General features: G+C 44.2%; 1 protein-coding gene and 1 pseudogene across 3 annotated transcripts in view; both read left to right on the top strand.

Moving 5' to 3' along the window:
• Positions 1–18,440, top strand: part of ANKH (ANKH inorganic pyrophosphate transport regulator) — a 123,928-nt gene that overhangs the window by 58,692 nt on the left and 46,796 nt on the right. For all 3 annotated transcript variants that reach the window (XM_037063029.1, XM_037063027.1, XM_037063028.1), the window contains exon 2: positions 14,975–15,191. In XM_037063029.1, coding sequence (XP_036918924.1) covers positions 14,975–15,191 — 217 coding nt within the window. The remainder of the gene's footprint in view (positions 1–14,974; positions 15,192–18,440) is intronic.
• Positions 6,369–7,366, top strand: LOC118998698 (cilia- and flagella-associated protein 36-like; annotated as a pseudogene).

The following is an 18,440-nucleotide window of genomic DNA, read 5'->3' as shown; positions in this document are numbered from 1 at the left end:
GAGGGATATGAAGAAAGATTCAAACATACTTAGGGAGTATGTAATATTGGCCTGGCACCATCTCCTTTATTGACCAGTGTGCATGAGTGGCCATGCAACCTTAACCTTCTCCCTGTTTGACCACCAAATCATGTTCATTGGTCAGTAAAGACTGTGGTGTTGGGCCAACATGCCGTGCTCACCTAGTGTAGATGAATGAATGAAGTAGTGCTATGGTAAATAACTGATGACCCATGACAAGCATAGTCATGTGGCTGAAGCTAGGTCAAGACTTGACCTTGATCTCAGAGGATGGGCCAAAGGGACGAGGACGTTGCTGGCATTTCAGCTGGGGTTAAGAGATAGCACAGCGATGGCCTTCAAGGGAGGCATGGATAGCCTGTAAGTTAAGAGGACTCCAGGAAGAGGTGTCTGACCCTGCAGACTGGGTTAAATGCCTTTATGCTCTAGTCAGACTGCATTAGAATACTGTTTGTTTTACCTCTTTGTTAATCATGATTTAGGGGCTAAAGTTGAAAAAGGTAGAAGTCACCTTAAATAAGCAGCAGCAGGAGGGAATGTTAAAAGAGAGAAGATTCTTCTTTTCTCATGCCCAAAGATCAAGATTTTGCAACTGTTTTTTGGCCAGCACATAGCTTCTAGTATTCAGCCTGGTTTTTTAAACCGTTGGAAATCATGGCACATTTTGAGTAAGGGGAACAGAGGAAATGTTTCTAAGAGGTCTCATCCCAGATGACTGCTAAAAGTGTTCCAATAACATAACATCTTCTGCTTTGTGGGGTGCATACCTGGCTTGGCACCATAAGAATTAGGCATTTCATTTATTTTGATTATTCAGTTTAATTATGATTGATCAAAATGAGTAAAAAGTAGTGTACTAAAGATGTTGCTTTTTTCTTTTTAAACTAGAAAAGTAACAGGTGCTCTTTGTGAATGAAACAATATGGATGCGTTTGTAAAGTTAACCATTTTTTCCTTACTGGGTCAACGAGTTGGTGCACTTTTAATTTTCGTACCTCTTGACATATCTGTCACAAAACTATAGCAGTTGACGCTCCAGTCAGCGCAGTATGGGATTCCCCATTGTACCGTTTCTTCACCGCCACTGGTTTCCTCAGTCATTTCACTGGTTTTAATCCGGTGGCGGTCTTGCTCTCTCGTTACTCCCCAGCTGCTCTTGTGGTCACGCACTGGCGTCTTTCCACCCATCGGCGTCTCCTCTAGTGCGAGGCACCTTTTCTTAGTGACCTTCAATACCTGGCGAAGGAAGTCCCCCTCTTTTTACTCCTTTATCACATTTTGGGGGGCCACTCTCCCATATAATGTTGAAAATCATTTTAGCCAGATCTAAATGAAAGCCCAAATCACTAGTATTTTGATTAAACTCCGTTAAGCCTACAGGTGAGTTCAGAAGGACCTGTGATCTGTTAATCAACAGTAGACCCTCTCGTCCAGGAACACAGTTTGCCTGTCCATTTTTTCAGGTCTTATTTTACAAACTTCAAGAAAATTCTGAGGTTTTCTTTATCTTGGAACTCTCCTCCTTGTTGAAGTTATTCCCAAGAATTTTATAGTGTTGTCCTTTGTAGTGGGAGGGAGGCAGTTTATTACCTAATATTGGTCTGATGAGTTTATTAACTTAATGAGACACAGACTGTGCCGTCAGAAACAAACAGGGAAAACAGGCTTTTCTTTTCTCTCTCGGCACAGTACTTTTAAATAATAAACGCAAAGTAAGGAGTTGTATTACAGTCACTCCCATACTCATTTACATTAATCTTCCTGTGATGCGTTGAAATAACAATCTCATTTTTGACTGGGAAGATTTAGTACTGGGCTGCATGGGAGTCCTTTTGGCTTTGGAATGCCTGCTCGGAGTGGAACTCCCACACCACTTTACACGGGCTGGAATAACCGCATCCGAGCAGTGGGTGTTTCAAGGCAGCTTCACTGTCTGTTCTCCGTTCATACCAGGACAAGTGCACTAGCCTTCAACTGTGAGAGAGACAGCAGGAACTGAGGGAAAACCCAAGGCCACCACCCATGTGCGATTTCCCACACAGCCCTGGAGCCGCTGGAAGAGGTCTGGGTCGGGCCGGGAGAATTTCTGGAGTCAGGTGGTGCCACAGTTACTGTCCAGCTGTCAGCGGGGACATCCCAAATCTTCCTGTGTTCGGAATCATTAGAGCCTTGATTGTAGCTGTGCTACTTTGACGGACACCCTTCCCAGGTGCTCACAGGGACTTCCCTGGAGGCTTCTGCATCCAGCAAAGCAAACAGTGAAGACAGCTTTGTCACGTTAAACGCTGTCTGTCTGAGTTTTGCTGGGACTCCTTTCTAGGTATGTGTGTACAAGTCTGTGCGTGTGTGTGCAGGTCACTGGTATAGAACAGCTCTGGACCAGATGGACTAACCTGTATAATGACTAATTTTTACTGTCTTGCACCAGCCTCCTAAAAGCAATCAATTCAACAGACCCTTAGAAATACTTCAGAAAGTTTGATCATATAAATACCACTGGTGAGTCATAGCTGAACCCCACACAAAAATAAATGAATTCCGCAGCTGAAAAGCGAAAAAGATTGGGGGCAAGTTGTAGATACTGGGATGATGCATTAACTGTGTATAAAAGAAGCTCGTAAACATTCTTGTCCACTGTAAAGAGCCCCTGAGCAGTCCTGCTACGCGGGTGGTGTTGGAACAGGTGCCTGGCCTTTATACGGCTGCCCACGTGGCACTGCGGTCACAGGTTTGTGCTCCTCCCGTGCTGTGAGGCGCCAGTTGTACAGCACAGGTGACCTGACTTTTTTTATTCTCATTTTCTTCTCATGGTTCACATATGATGACTTCAGTCTCACTCCATTCACCTCCCACATTTATAGTTGTTGTGCTTGCTCGCAGCACTATTGAAAAAATAATTTTCACATCAGGGCCCTTGGAATTTTTTATAAAAAATTATCTGTATCCGAAAGTTCTCTTTGATCTGATCAGCTAATTCTCTCTGTTTAAAGTAAGCAATTGGCACTAAGTGTGATATCTGAATCCGAGTGGAAGGAGGGCTTGGCTGCAGTAGAAGAGAGCGATGGTTAGGACCTGAAGACTCAAGGCCAGGATGTCTGGATTCCTCCGTCACCCTAGGCAACGTGACGTAGCCTCTCCAGGCACCAGTTCTCCCACCAACCAGTAAGCTGGGAGACTGTAGTACCTGCCTCACAGATGGCCTCTGTCACAGAGCAAACACTCAGAAATGTTAGCTGCTCAGATATCTTCAGCCCCATCATGATTGTGCTTATTGGGTTTCATAAGGTCCAGGTGTAAACAGGCATCCCCTTCTGCTTCCATTAGTGCAGATACATTAGAAACATCAGCCCTGGCTGGTGTAGCTCAGTGGATTGAGCACGGGCCTGCAAACCACACAATTGCGGTTCGATTCCCAGTCAGGGCACATGCCTGGGTTGCGGGCCAGTTCCCAGCAGGGGACTCACGAGAGGCAACCATACATTAATGTTTCTCTCCTCCTCTCCTTCCTTTCCTCTCTAAAGATAAATAAATAAAATCTTTAAAAAGAAAAGAAACATCAATAGAAGGCAACACAGCTGAATGGTACAGTGGAGCTGGAGACAGAAGGGCGCTTCTGAGGCGCTCGGAGATCTGCAGCTAAATTTGAGGTGCTGGGGTAGTCAGAAACAAGCAATTAAATTTTTACTCATCCTGGGAGGGAATATCTAAGTGTGTAGGCAGAGAAAAAGTTAATGGAAATTTAGCAAAAGAAAAATTCCCCAGATCTCAGAGTTGATCTTTTAGTCCAGACAATTTTTCATGGAGTTGTTGTGTTGTTGTTTTTTAACATAAAAACATTTAAAACTCAAGTCTGAAGTGGAATAAGGATAATCGCAAGACATTAATGAAGCAGTATTGTCTTTTGGGGACCATATCACTTATAGGTATAAAAATAGTAGGAAATATGGCCATTTTGTAATAAAGAGGTGAGCTCAAATTAATACATAAAGATTCTTTTTAAAAATATTTTATTTATTTTTTAGAAAGAGGGGAAGGGAAGGAGAAAGAGGGAGAGAAACATCAATGTGTGGTTGCCTCTCATGTGTCCCCTACTGGGGACCTCGCCTGCAACCCAGGCATGTGCCTTGACTGGGAATCGAACTGGCGACCCTTTGCTTCACAGGCCCGTGCTCAATCCACTGAGCTGCACCATCCAGGGCTCAATACATAAAAATTCTTGAATGTCACAGGACTCTTGGGGTTTTTCAAAGTACACTAGAATTTTCATAGTAAATATGTCTTTCCTGTCGAGTTTCCCACCATCTTGAATTAAAGTTAAATTTAGGTGAAGAAGCTTTATGTTTAAATGAAAGATCCAGAGGATTTAATGAGGATCCTATGACATTACAATATATTTAATAAACTTTCCAGATTATGAGGTCAAAACTATCATGTTTTTTATTTCCCTTGAAATACTGAAGGAAACCCACAGGAGAAAACTGCGTTAACCTCACTTCCTACCTGGTTAGTAGTTTATCTGTTCTTTATAGAAACTCCTCTCCAGACTGAAGCAGGGTGATATTTTGGATGTGCCTGCACTGTCTCAGGGTTGCAGGAAGCACTAAATATGGACACCGCCACCCAGAGCAGTGACCGGGCTGCTGCGGAGACCAGGCATGGTTTTACTGCCCCTCCCTTTAAACCGCAACCTCATGTGTGGGTGTCAGGTTCTTGGCTCGAGCTGCAGTTAACCAGAGTGGGGGTGTCTCGTTTAGAGCAATATGGATCCTTGAGAAAATAAAGCATGGCTGGAAAACTACCGGGAAGACAAATGATCTAATTTAACCCAAACCACTTTTTAAAATACAGACGAACAGAACAATAACAGTGGAAAATTACGGGAACCCGGGTTCCTTGAGAGGGCTGAGATCCGAAATGGTGATTAGCCATGTCTTTGGAAGAAGCTATCCCCACAGGTCGCTCTGCCTACTGAATTCCGCCCCCTTCCACAAATGTGAATTTTCTGAGGATGTTGGTTTTGAGAAAGGTTTTTAAACTATATGTCATCTGAGACGGTAGTGAGTGTGCTTTACGTTGAAGCTGTAGACAGCAGTCTTTTCTCAAACAGATTAGGTGACAGTCTACAGTCTGACGAGACAGAATGATCACCAGCCCTGTGTCCCACTGGTTTTTCTAACCCAGGATGAGGCAAGTAGAGGATGTATTCATTTTACTAAAAGTAAAAAAAAAAACCCAAACCAGACTTTTAGCATTTCATGTAATGATGTCTTGCTATTTTAGGGAACAATACCAGTTTCTAACCACCTTTTTGTGAAGAATCTGAAAAGCCATTTTTAAAGTATACAGAATTTTCACAGCCATATGTCTTTCCTGTCAACATGATTAATTTTTTTGGCCATGCGGCCATGAACATCAGCTACAAAGTCAGGGGCCAGCAGCCCTTGGCACTCCCTGAACTGCGTGGGCCCGACAAGCCCATCTTTCAGAAGCTGGGCCCCGCCGCCCCGGGTCCCTGTCAGCTGCACACTGAGCTCTCAGCTGGGCGCTCCCAGCCTCCCCAGGATCTGTTCAGGGAGGCCTCTCTTACCCTTTGTACCTAAACTTCTTGTTTTTCGTCTGTCGTCAGCAGCTAACTTCTGTTGCAGCATTTGACCCCATAGAGGAACAGTTTGTCCTGTATCCAAGTCGACGTCCAAAGTATATGAAAAAAAGAGAGTCGAAAAAAAGTCTTTACTTAAGCTTGACACCTAAGAGGCTAATCATGTGGGCCCAGTATTGCATTCTATTTACGTCTTCGCGTCTGCAGTTGGACAGCCAGCTTTTATCGGAGACATAGTGGGTGCCCAGCATGGCACAGTGGAAACATGGGTGACAGTCCTTGCCTGTCTCTTGAGAACATAGTAAGACTCCAAGAATGTGGACAGGGCTACTGCCACCACTTTGCCTATGTGGCATACATAGTCCTACCAAACATAGGTTTATCTACCCAGAAAACCAAACCTGCAGTTGGAGATTTTATTTACTAGATATACGATGCCAGATTTGTTACGAGGTATAAGCTGTATGTTACAGTTAACACGTGCATTCGTTCATGCACTGATTTTTCGCTCTGTGGCAGGCAGCGTGCTGAGTAGATGGAGGAACACTGGTGACAAGTAAGCCAGCCCCTGCCTCAGGCGGCCTGGTGAGATGAGGGTCAAGGAAACAGGCAACCACAGTGCACCTGCTGAGTGCAGTGATGGGGGCCGGGGGCCGGCGTCCCTGCAGGTTGCGGAGCACTGAGCAAGGGCCAGGCTTAGGAGAGATGGCTTCCCAGAAAGTGCAATTCCTAAACTGAGAGGAGTTTATCAGGTGAATGAGGTGGGGACGGGGTAAAGGTGGTTCTGTGTTGAGAAAAGAGCTTAGACATGAGAGAACATGGTGTATCCAAAAAACTGCTAACAGTTGAGGCCTCCTGAAACACACAGCACAGGTGGCAGGGTGATGACGGGGGCAACTCGTCACCGATTTGTTCTCGGCTCCCCGAGGCTGAAAGGCCTTGGCTGGCTCCAGGGGTCTGGCTTAAGTTTCTGTAGATCTCCACTGGTGCGGGGGGCTGCGGAAGAAGATGAGGCAGAATGAGTGGTGGAGAGCGTCGTGGGGTTCCTGTGAGGCCTGGGCTGGTCCATCCCATCTTGGACTTTGTGGAGCAGAAGTGTGAAGTATTGGATGATGAAAAAGAAAGCAAGTTACCTATACAGAGATGCATCCGGAATACAAAGAGCTAGCTGGAAAGCTGTTAGGAAGTTGCCTCAAAGAAGTTGGAATTAATGAAGATCCATTTCAACAAGCATGCGCTTCTCCCCTCGCAAAGACCCTACATCACAGGTCATTGTGCAGCTGTTGGCTGCAGAAGACTTTCCTATCTTTAAAGCAAGCATGGTCCAGAGAACCACCGCAGTGCAGCTGGAAGCCATTTGAATGGTTCAGGGGAGAAATGGTGTGAGATTACCTGACTGCTTAACAGATGGCTATGATGTAGTCAGTGATCTTGAACACAAAGAGATGAAAATTCTGAGGGAAGTTCTTAGAAAATCAAAAGAAGAATATGACCAGGAGGAAGAGAAAAAATCAGCTATCAGAGGCTTTAAACAGAAGAGCCCCCAGTGCTGGGGTAATGAGACTGCAGAAATGAGTAATTCCTAAAGGGATGGTGGACATTTTGCATATCAGGGTAAACATTTTGCACAACACTGTATATTGATGTTCATGGGGAAGGATATGAGGACTAAGCAGATGCAAAATTCAGAACAGAAGGGAAAACCTGCTGGGAAGGTGGAGAAAATGACAGGGAGACCAGACATGAAAGCAGAGGAGAGACCAGCGTTACCAAAAGGAGATTGCTTGCAGAGCAACTCAAAGACGAGGTTTTGAGTAAACTTAAAGCCAATTTAGCAAAATAGAAATTCAAATTTTCTTAAAAACAAGTTATTTAATAAAAAATAAATAACAACACAAGAGCAAGTGTAGAGAGTTGAAACCAAAGAGACAGTAAGATCAGAACACAAATGGCTGTTGTAGTTGTTCACTCCTTGCACAAATATTGGTGCCAACTAACCATGTTGGCACCAATGTTGTTCTAGAGCAACATTCATGGAGCCCAATTTATGTGAGCAGAGGCAGTCCTCAAGTGCCTTGCATGCACTTTTTGGCATTTGGATTTTTGTGATCTGACCACAGTGGGGAGGATTGGAGGAGGGCTTGGGGACAAAAGGGCTATTAATGACCTGATCCAAGACATGGCAGTGGAGCTAGAGAGAAGTGGACAGATTCAAGTGTAACTAAAAGCATGAACTAGACCAAGAAATGTGTGGGTGTGAGCATAAAAGACATCCAGGGAGACCCTCAGGCTTGTGGGTGGGAACCCTGGATGCATTCATGCAGATGGAACTCAAGAGGAAAGTCGGATCTGCAGGAACCCAAGTAGCCTTGTGGGTGAACTGCTTTGGAAATGCAGAGTGTGAGGTGCCAGTGGGACATGCAAGTGGAAATATGTGGATTTGGAGCTCAAGAAAAGTCTGAGAAGTCTGGAGAGGTGGATCTGAGAATGCTGAGCAAACAGAAAGTAATTGAAGCTGTAGGAGGAAGTGGGGGAGCGAGAAGGGAAGTGACAAGAGAGGGCCCCAGATAGCCCCCTGGGAATGCCAATATTAAAGAAATAAAGAGAGAGAAAGCATCAAGGAGAAAGAGCTGGTGCAGAAGAGATAGGAGAAAACCCCAGAAACCTCAATGTCATAGCCCAGGGGAAAAGTTGTTTCAAAGCAGCGGTGGCCAACAGGGTCAGATCTGCTGGGGTCAGGCAGTTGAGGACAGACAAGAGCCCGTTTGGTTTAGCAGGAAGAGCGCCTGTTGGGGAGAGGAAGACAGAAATCAGAATCAGTGTGTTCATTCAACAAGTTACTGTACGTTGATCGCCTGTCATATGACTGGGTTACAGCTGTGGTTCTGGGCATCTTGGTCAGGTCCCTGCACTTTTGGAGCTTCTGTTCTAACAGGCTGAGGAGTAAATGGGGGGAAAGAGTGCAAAGGGTGAGAAATTATCCATGAAAGGAAGGTGAGAAAGAGGGTGGTAACCAGAAGAAGAGATAAGTCACAAGCAGGTTTATTTTTAATACAGAAGAGACTTACACTTGTGTAAATATTGATGGGAAGTAGTCAAGCAAGCAGCAGAAAGCAGAAGAACAGCAGAGGAAGGTGATGGCTCGTGACAAGCTTCCCGACAAGGTTGAAGGGATACGAATGCAAAGGCCCAGGTAGACAGCCCTGTACTTGGCCTGGCGAGACTGACCTTTCCATTGGAAGAGGAGAAAGGAGGCGAGGAAGGGTTGGCGGCAGGTGTGTTTTGTTGAGGTTTATTTTAGGGAAAAAAGCAACAAGAAATTGACTTCCCACCTGATGGGTTTCATATTCCAGATGAAGTAATAGGTGAGTTTATCTGCTGAGAAAGAGGGATTATTGAGGGAAGAGAGTGGACAAGATGGAAGAGTAACCGAGCTGCTAGCAGCCTAGTTGAGGATGGAGACAAGGAGTGTGTAGTGGTCACAGTCTGCATTGTATGTTTGGGTCCAGCCGCTCTCAAAGCCCAAGTAGAGGTCTGTAAATATTGATCAGCATGGAGTAGGTCGATGATTTGCTGACTCCACGGTCATAGATTTTCAGATAAGAAGGTGTGGGTATTGATATGTGGGGTTAAAGGAATGATGATGAAGTGTAGGTTAGAGTAGTAAGGAGGACAGACAGGAGGAGCCAAGATAGAGAAGGTAGAGGAGTTGAGACAATGACCGGACTGATGAAGGTTAGCATAGACAGAGTGTCCCCCAGACCTGCTCTCAGGGAGGGGGGTCGCCTCCTGCACCCATTCCCCAGGGGGCACTCCATTCCAACCAGCTAGCAAGGAAGGCTTGCTGTTAACAGTGGCATGAGATGATTGGCAGGATGGAGGTGAATTAGTGTCTCTTGCTCTGAAGATTCTCTGTCCACAGTATAGACACGTTCTTGGTTTCCAGGGCCCAGGGTTAAAGTGTCATGGTCTCTTTGAGGGTTGAATGGATCTAAGACCATTCATACCAGAAGGATCATATGTGGAATTTGTTAGCCATTTCCCTGGAGGTTGTGTGTGTGTGTGTGTGTGTGTGTGTGTTTGTTATTTTACTTTTTAATATCCTGTCATTTGCTAACTTTCTGGGGGTGAATCATACAACAGAGCGCCATGAACTGGGCAGACCCTGGGAGACACTAAGGCGTGCAGGACCCAGGTGTGTTTTTAAGTCAGGGGTCTCACACTGCTGAGTGTCCACAGTGTAGAGAACACTGATCTGAGTATGAGCGAGGGTCCATCCGTCCCCTTTGGGAGCAGACCCGGCTGTGATCAACGGGCAGCCCCATACTTCCAGTGGTTGGGGTGCGGTCAGCTCTGGCCCTCATCCAACATGTCTTCACTTTCAGAGGCTCGTGAATGTCTAAAAATTTGCCTTTATACAACAGGGGAACCTCTGTACCTATGACTCTCTGGGGACAGAATTCTCACCAAGGTCTAATTCATTCCAGTGACATCTGTGACACTTCTTTAGCGGAACTTCAAGACAGGAGCTCTTCCTCTTTCCTAAGCCCTGCAGCTGATCTTTCTGGTCTTCATGAGAGATGCAGCCGTGTTCAGGGGCCTAGCTAGTGCATTAATGCTGAACCACAGCATAGTCATAGCGTGGATGTAATATGGAAGGCTTGTCATATCTGTAAGGAGTTTAAATTTCTTTCTAGAGCGCTATAGGGCTGAATCTTAGACTTCGTTCTTTCTGTATTCTGTCTAGATGACCTCATTTATCTCCTGCCTTTCCATCCCATCTATATGCTGACTACTTGTATTATCCATAGCTCGGAAGTCTCCCTTGGATTCATGTAGCCAGCTTGACTTCTCTCTTGGAATTCGGTGGGCAGCTCAGACTCCACAGGGGGCTCCCAAAGGCAGTTCTTACCTTTTCTTCCCAAATATTCCCTACCCAGCCTCCTCATCTCAGTCAGTAGCTACACCATTTGACCAGTGGCTCAAACCAAAACATTCAAAAGTTATCTTCAGTTTCTCCCTTTTCTTCATGCCCACCATACAGTCCATCACCAGATCCACCCTTTATACCTCCAAAGCAACCTATTTCTCTTGGTCTCCACTATCCCACCCTGGTTCAAGCCAATACTTTCCCTCCCTGGGTGACCACAACACTGGACTTCCTGCTTCTGCCTTTTTCTCTTCTGTCTACTTTAATCCCCCAGCCAGTGTGAACCTCTGTACCCCCTCTGCTCACACCCTTTGATGGCTTCCCACTGCTCCTAGAAAAAAGCACACCAATTTCACCATGACCTGGAATGACCTCAGTATCGCCTACTTTTCCAAATTCGCCTTGTCCCTCGCTACCTCTCTTGCTGACCTCCCTTCTGTTCCTTACAGCATGAAGCCCTCCTGCAGGCCTCTGCCTTCCTCCAGCTCTTCATTCAACTGATTCATTCTTGTTCTTAGGACTCGGCTCAAATGTCACCCCCTTGGAGGGGTTTCCTTGTCTAGTCCATCTGAGTAAGGTCTTCTAAGGAGTTCTGGGCTCATTAGCATATTTCATGTCTTCACCTGCCATTGTAAACATTTATACTGCTTGTGATCGTTTTACTTCATTCTGTCAAAGAGTGGTCATGTGATCCCCTGTCATGTCCTGGGTCAGGGGATGTAGTATAAACCAGACACAGTTCTCTGTGCCCTGGAGCTTACTCCAAATGGACAAGAGAGACAATAAGACAAAGAACAAATAAACGCACAATATAATGTCAGATAATGAACATCTATGAAGAAAAACAGGGTAAGCAAATTGAGAGAGACAGATGCAAATGACAGGTGACTGAAGGTCATGTAAGAATTAATGACAGATACGAAAACATCACAAATAAGTGGGCAATGGGTATATTATTCAAACTGGTGTTGAAGAAATACACTATTTTGAGAAAATTAATTTTAAGCCATATCTCACAGCATAAGTTCCAGGAGGATTAATAAGCTAAGTCTGCAAATGAAACCATGAACTAGAACACCATTCCTTATCTCTGCGTGGGTAAGAATGAGGGAGTCCGGAAGTATAGAATGAAATGCCATGAAATGATTGGTCGACTACATTATCATGAAGTTAAGAAAGTGAACAAATTGGAGGAAATACTTACTACAAATAGGAATAATTAAAAAGGCTGATAATATTAATATGGTATATGTCCTTCATCTAAAGCTCTTTTTCATACATTTTAATCTTTCTTAAAATCAGGATATGTTTTTTAATCACTAAGTACTTTTAATGTGGTCATTAAAATGTTAATTAATGGTATGTCTTACGAGTAATAACATCTTGCAATCAATGTTATTTTCTTAAAGTTCATGAAAATTATTATGAACATTAAAGTTCCTGGTAGAAAATAGCTCATTTATTTAACAAATATTGGAGTGTTTATGGTGTAGCAAGGAGATGGTTGTAGAGTAGTAAACAAAATAGACAAAAATCCTTGTTTGAAGTGCCTTCTCCAGTCACTGCTTGGTGCCCCGCACAGCCCTTGGCTCCGGTCTGCGTGGCTCTGCACCCTGGGTTCTTTCCCCAGGTGACCATAACTGCTGAGCGGACACCATCTTGCCAGCAGCGCTGTTGTTCCCTGTACCCTCTTCCTTCTCACCTGCCTCAGCCCTGGGTTTTGGCCTCAGTCAGTGAACTCTTGGCACAAAAGATAGCATTGCGCGAACCACACGATCGCGGTTCCATTCCCAGTCAGGGCACATGCCTGGGTTACAGGCCAGTTCCCAGCAGGGGATGCACCAGAAGCAACCATACATTGATATTTCTCTCCTCTCCTTCCCTTCCCTTCTACAGATAAATTTTAAAAATTTTTTTAAAGATTTCAAAGAAAAAAAAAAGATAGCATTGCAGTGGATACCCAGCCAGGGCTAGTGTCTTTTTAGCAAAAAATAAAGTTTCGCCAACAAGACATAAAAAATCTAATCCTACATTATTTAGATACCCTCTGGCATGCTTTTAAAACTTGTGCTTAATCACAGGTATCATTTAAATTTGAACCAACATTTTAGCAATAAGAACGTAAACTAGTTACAGCTATAGATTTGGGAAACAACAGGAGGGAAAAGGAACAACCGGGCACCGTTCTCGGTGTCTGGGATGAATGCAACTGGAAGTTGTCTTCAGCTGGGTTCTGTGGAAGCAGATCTGAGTTGGGGAATTCTTGTCCAAGGGATCTGTGAAGCAAGTGTTCTCAGGAGGAGAGAGAAGCAGAGGCCAGTTGGGAAACATTAAGTAGGTATGTGGTCTCCTCTGGAAATTAGCTCCCCCCTGGTCCCACAGGGAGCTCTGGAGCATGAATTGTACCAGAACAGTCCCTCATTGAGGCAGGAGAGCTGATATTTCTCTCCCCTGGGTCAGCCAGCCATTGGCTGCATGCTGCCTTGGGGTCAGGTGTCGCTTAACCAACCCAAAGTGGCGGGGGGCAGTTTTCCCTAAGAAGCAGTCAGCTGTAAGGCATTTGTGGCCAACTCAATGTCCAGGGTGGGTGCGCTGCCCAGTACAGGGATCTTTGGTACAACTCCAACAGCATCCACTGCAGGAGTCCAAAAGGAAATCAGTTTGGGAGATTATTACATCAGCTTTGGTAGAAGAAAAAGTCACTTTTAAGGAAGGCATTGTGACAGGTATACTCTGTAAAGGCTATGAAAGTTCTTATGGGAAATTTTATGTTATTATTGTGAAAAAAGAGGGTTAGAGATGTAATCAGAAACAATGATCAGAAACTAGCTTATATAATACCAACTTTGTCAGAAGAATGATACTGAATTCCTACAGTATCATACATTTTAATGCTAGACTTTTCTAAAATCATTTTGCACATTGGTACTTGACTGTAAATCCATTTTTTGCTAACAGTACTTTGCATAGAATGTTCAACTATATAATAAGTGGCGGGCGCCTGTCATTATGTATTTGTCCAAACCACTAGACTCTACAATACCAAGTGGGAACCCTAGTGTACACCTAGTGCACTTTGAGTGATGATACTGAGTCACTGTAGGTCTGTTGACTGTAACAAACGTAACCCCCAGGTGGGGTGTGTTGATTGTGGGGGAGGCTGTGCATGTGTGGAGCAGAAGCTGCATGGAAACTGTCTGCACTTTCTGCTCCAGTTTGTTTGGAACCTAAAACTGCTCTAAAACACAACATCTCTTTTTTTTTTTTTTTAAGAAGATTTTATTTATTTATTTTTAGAAAGAGGAGAAGGGAGAGAGAAAGAGAGGGAAACATCCATGTGTGGTTGTCTCTCGCGTGCCCTCTACTGGGGACCTGGCCTGCAACCCAGGCATGTGCCCTGACTGGGAATTGAACCAGCGACCCTTCGGTTTGCAGCCCAGTGCTCAGTCCACTGATCCACACCAGCTGGAGCACAGCATCTCTTTTTAGAAGTCTTTAACTCTGCAGAGAGCTGATTCTTCTGCTTAGTCAGTTGTCTGTTCCTAAAGACAGAGACAATGTTCTGGCAACATTTTTAAAATAAAATTCTCTTCACTTGGACATCCATTCCCAGTGTCTCCAGTGTGATTGATTTGTCTAGTGGTTGGGAAAGTGAGTTTGGAAATGCCACCCTGACCAGGCCACCAGCATCCCAGAGGGTCCCACGTGGAGGATGGTTGATGTAATCAGAACATCAATGACCACGTCTTTTTGAGCAAGCATTATTTTAAAACTGTGTATTTGGTATAAAGGTTTTCTGTTCATATTTATCTGCACAAAACTTAGGAATATATTTCAAATTAAAATACAGTAAGAGTCAGGTGAACGGCATCCATCGATGGCATAATAAATTTCTTCAATGTGTTTTTTCATAGCCCAGAACTCACTCAAGGCTTTGAAGGACACCTACATCACACACACACACCATCTCAGGTCATGTTCGTGCACGTACATGCGCTCACACACCCCTTCATTAAAGGAAAGTATATACCATTATCCACTCCATCTAAAGTGGTTGACTCATTTCCCAAATGCCTATTGCTGTTATATAGAGTCAGCCTACAAATAACATTTAACATGCTAAGCTTTTAGCCAGAACTCCTTAGAATTATTTTCTGATATTAATGTAAAATGGTCTTTAAGGTTTTTCTTTTTTATGACTTTAAAGGGCAGGCATCTCCCCCCAGGAAGATATTTAAACTGAAGCTAATATGGATGAAAATGAAAGCTAATAATTTTTATGAAATTACCGTGAGCTTTACCCCAGAAGCTGCTTAGTGTTTCCATAGAAACATGATCTGTGGAGCTTTATTTTAGAATTGCGATTCCCCGGAGATGAGAAGAGATGTCTAATGCAGTTCGTGGGCTGTCTTCTCCCCTCACAGGCCTTGAACCGAGGCATCGCGGCTGTCAAGGAGGATGCGGTGGAGATGCTGGCCAGCTACGGGCTGGCCTATTCCCTCATGAAGTTCTTCACGGGTCCCATGAGTGACTTTAAGAACGTGGGCCTGGTGTTCGTGAACAGCAAGCGGGACAGAACCAAAGCTGTCCTGTGCATGGTGGTGGCTGGGGCCATCGCCGCCATCTTTCACACCCTGATAGGTAAGCTGTTGGCACAGCGTTTGAGAATCCAGCTTTTGTATGTTTCTGCCTTTTCATTTATGTAAATGTGTTTATTGTAATAAGTGATTTCTTCAGTAATTAATTACATCTTTCTCATGCCAATTTCAAGAGTGGAAAGGAATGAAGTCTGTGCTTCTAGCTCAAGATGAGAAAATGTGTTTTCTCTGGAAAGCTGCAGTTTTGTTTCTCTGATTCTCAAACACAGTGACACAGAGGGAGTGATTTATTAATAGGTGACGTGATCTAGGATTAGCATTCAGTAAGATAGACGAAATAGCAGGTGCTTTTGTTAGAGACACGCATTAGTATGCAGTCACTTAATCTTAAGAATTAAAATAAAAGGATGTTATTTAAAATTAATACTTGTCAGTGGTGAGAACAAATAGCAAATTGTTTTATGTATCAACATTAACTTCTTCTATAAGGGCCTCATTATTCTGTTTTGTTCAAAGACAAGACCAAATACTCTTGGCCTAACAGTCTGTCCGTGAAACGACAAGGAAGCTGTATCATCTGTATGGTAACGAGCCTCCAGGTTCACTAAGACCTTGGAGAAGCACCTCCCCTTAGGGCCAGAGTCCTGCTGCTGCCACCTTCTCCGTGGTGGTAAAACCCCAGGCCATAACTTCAGGACGCCTTGGCTTTAAGGCAGCCCAGCTTACCTGGTGTAGAAGTGGAATGGCACGTCTATGGGACCCGGTTGCCCAGAGCGTGTGAATGACACCTTCCTAAACACGTTATGTACCTTCAAACTGGCACTGGTTGTAAGAGACCTATGTTGAATAAAAGAGCCAGAAGATTAATTCAAACCATTACACAGTGTGTTCAGATGGCAGCTAATGTTTACTCACGTAATTGTGAATCTGAAAGTAAACGGAGCAAGGTTTTTGTGGTTTGCCTTTTTAATATTGCATAGAATTTTGTGCTCAGAACAGTGTGGGTGAGAGGATGCTCCTCTTAGACGAAATGTTCAGCCGATGTGTGTGGATATTTACCGTTTAACTTCAGCTCAGAGCCTCAGGGATGGATGGGGTTGGGAGGAGAGAAAGAGACGCCTTTCTCTCTCCAGCTTACGCCGTCGACACGAACTTGTGGCCTAAGTTTTGAAGAAAGCGTCTGCTGCTAGATTTCATCTGGGTCATTTTCATGATTATATGTATTTGAGAAAATTCCACACATAATGTAAATTAGATCTGAATAAATTTTTGTCTAAACATGAAAATGAGCCCCCTTTTGCTACTAGTCTATTTATCTGGATTTCTAAATAAACCCAACACTCTCTGTCTCGGTCATGGTCGAATAAGACTTGGGGTGAATACCTTATCAGGGGCTGACAGTAAATGTGGAAGAAAAAGCTGAGCATCCCACACTATTGAAACTGTTGGGAGGAGCCTGTGGCCATTGAGAAAAGCATCCCTGTCATTTTCCAAGTTAAATCTAAGTTTTTCAACTTTAAAGTAGAACCACAAAATCTTAAATTTGAACCAAAAGGGCTCTCCATCCCAGATATATTTAGCAATCTTTTTTTCCACTTTTAATATTTTTATAGTCATAGTGCTTTTCCTTCCACCAGACAGATGCTTTCTACAGTGGCTGAGAAAGCTCGTACCGGTGTCTCCTGAACACTCCAAACTCAGATTTTAACGATTTGCGCTCTTCTTGTGTGTTGGCCTTGTGTGAGTTGTCTGCAAATCTTTCACCACTCCTGCCTCCTGCCTTCCACTGCGTCAGGCATCTGTGCCTCCCTTCCTTTCTCCTTCCGTTTTCAGTGATTCCATTAGCTTTTCTATACCTGGGTCTCGTTCGGGTTTTGTCTCCCATTGACTTGACTGCAGGCTCCAGACAGTGTGCGGGCCTGATGCCGTCCCTGGCCTTTTCCAAAACTATTTTTCTACCATCAGTAAACATCGCCCCCTTGCAGATTCCACTTTATGTGTCACCTGCACTAGACATTGAACCTGTTCTCACATCTTCGCCGTGCTGAAGACAGCTACACACATTCCTCCTGTGATAGTCACCGCTTGGATAACTATGCTTGTGACGGGGAACAGGGACCTGGGGAAACAAAAAGGCAGATAATCCAAATATGTTCAACTTGAGAAGCTATCGTGTATTCCCAGGCCATGTTTCTAATGGTACTTGGACTGATGTTAAAACGAATCTCTACTCCATTCATGCACAGCCCCGAAGGGGCCTGCAGGAAGCACCCGAAGCACGTGTACCACGGGCCCACCATGCTTAACTTGCGGAGTGGAAATGTGAACCACAGGAATCCAGGCTCGAAACTTAACTGCTCTGTATTCCTTTGTTCCGGTGAAACTGGCCCGACTGTCTTAAACTTTCCCTTTTCCGTGCTATGTCCCCGTCGCCTTAATGAATTTATTCTTTAACCCAGATCTTACAGCTTTCCAGGGGCATCTCTAGGAGGGTGTTGGAGAGCATAGAGGAGGAAGAGGCTGGTTCTCAAAGGCCTCGTGGAGTGAGTGGGTCATCTCCTAACTGGCTCTGAGTGTGTGAGCGTGTTTCAACACAACTCTTTTCAATGTTTCCCTTATCTGTGATACAGGGCAGAGTCAAGGATTTGACCCAGTGCTCTAAATTAATATTTTGGTATAGCCCTATAAAATTCCAAACAGTGACTCTTCTTGCCCATCACGTGGCTTGTGATTTTAACAACACCCTCGCATTCTGCATTTCTTTTCCAGTTCAATGGCCGACTCTTCTTGGTTTGTTTTTCCTTTGTTTCCTACTTAATCTTTTGTTTACTTTATTCTTTACAATATTAATTACTTTTCCCAACATGAGGCCTCCTATACATTTAAACCCTGCAGATTTTTCTTTTTGACATAGTCTCAAGTACTGGTAAAATTCACCCATTTCTCCTTTTGGTGTTATTAACGTGACTGCTAACTGTAAAGAGATATACCACTTATAGTAACAGAACTGATCTTCCTGCTTCGACTAAAGCTGAGTAAGAATTACCCTTTGTTGAACTCACTTTTAAAATAATCTAATCCCCATCTGTGCTATCAGTGGTCCAACAGAAGATTTATTGAATAAATAGTATGTGCGTGTTATTCCAGGTCCTCTTGATTAAAAGGTGGGAACAGAGGTGAGATAGCTTTGAAAGATAGGGCGGCCAGATACACCCCTCTCCTCCAGTAGATGTCGTCCCTGGGGGAACGTGTGTGCTTAGTACCGATTTCCAGAAGAACACTGGCAAAAGCT

The sequence above is a fragment of the Sturnira hondurensis genome, unplaced genomic scaffold (assembly GCF_014824575.4).
Source record: "Sturnira hondurensis isolate 20B ecotype Veracruz unplaced genomic scaffold, ASM1482457v3 Scaffold0014384, whole genome shotgun sequence".
NCBI lineage: Eukaryota > Metazoa > Chordata > Mammalia > Chiroptera > Phyllostomidae > Sturnira > Sturnira hondurensis.
Note: the sequence above shows the minus strand (reverse complement) of the source record. Positions and strands in the feature narration are given on the sequence as shown.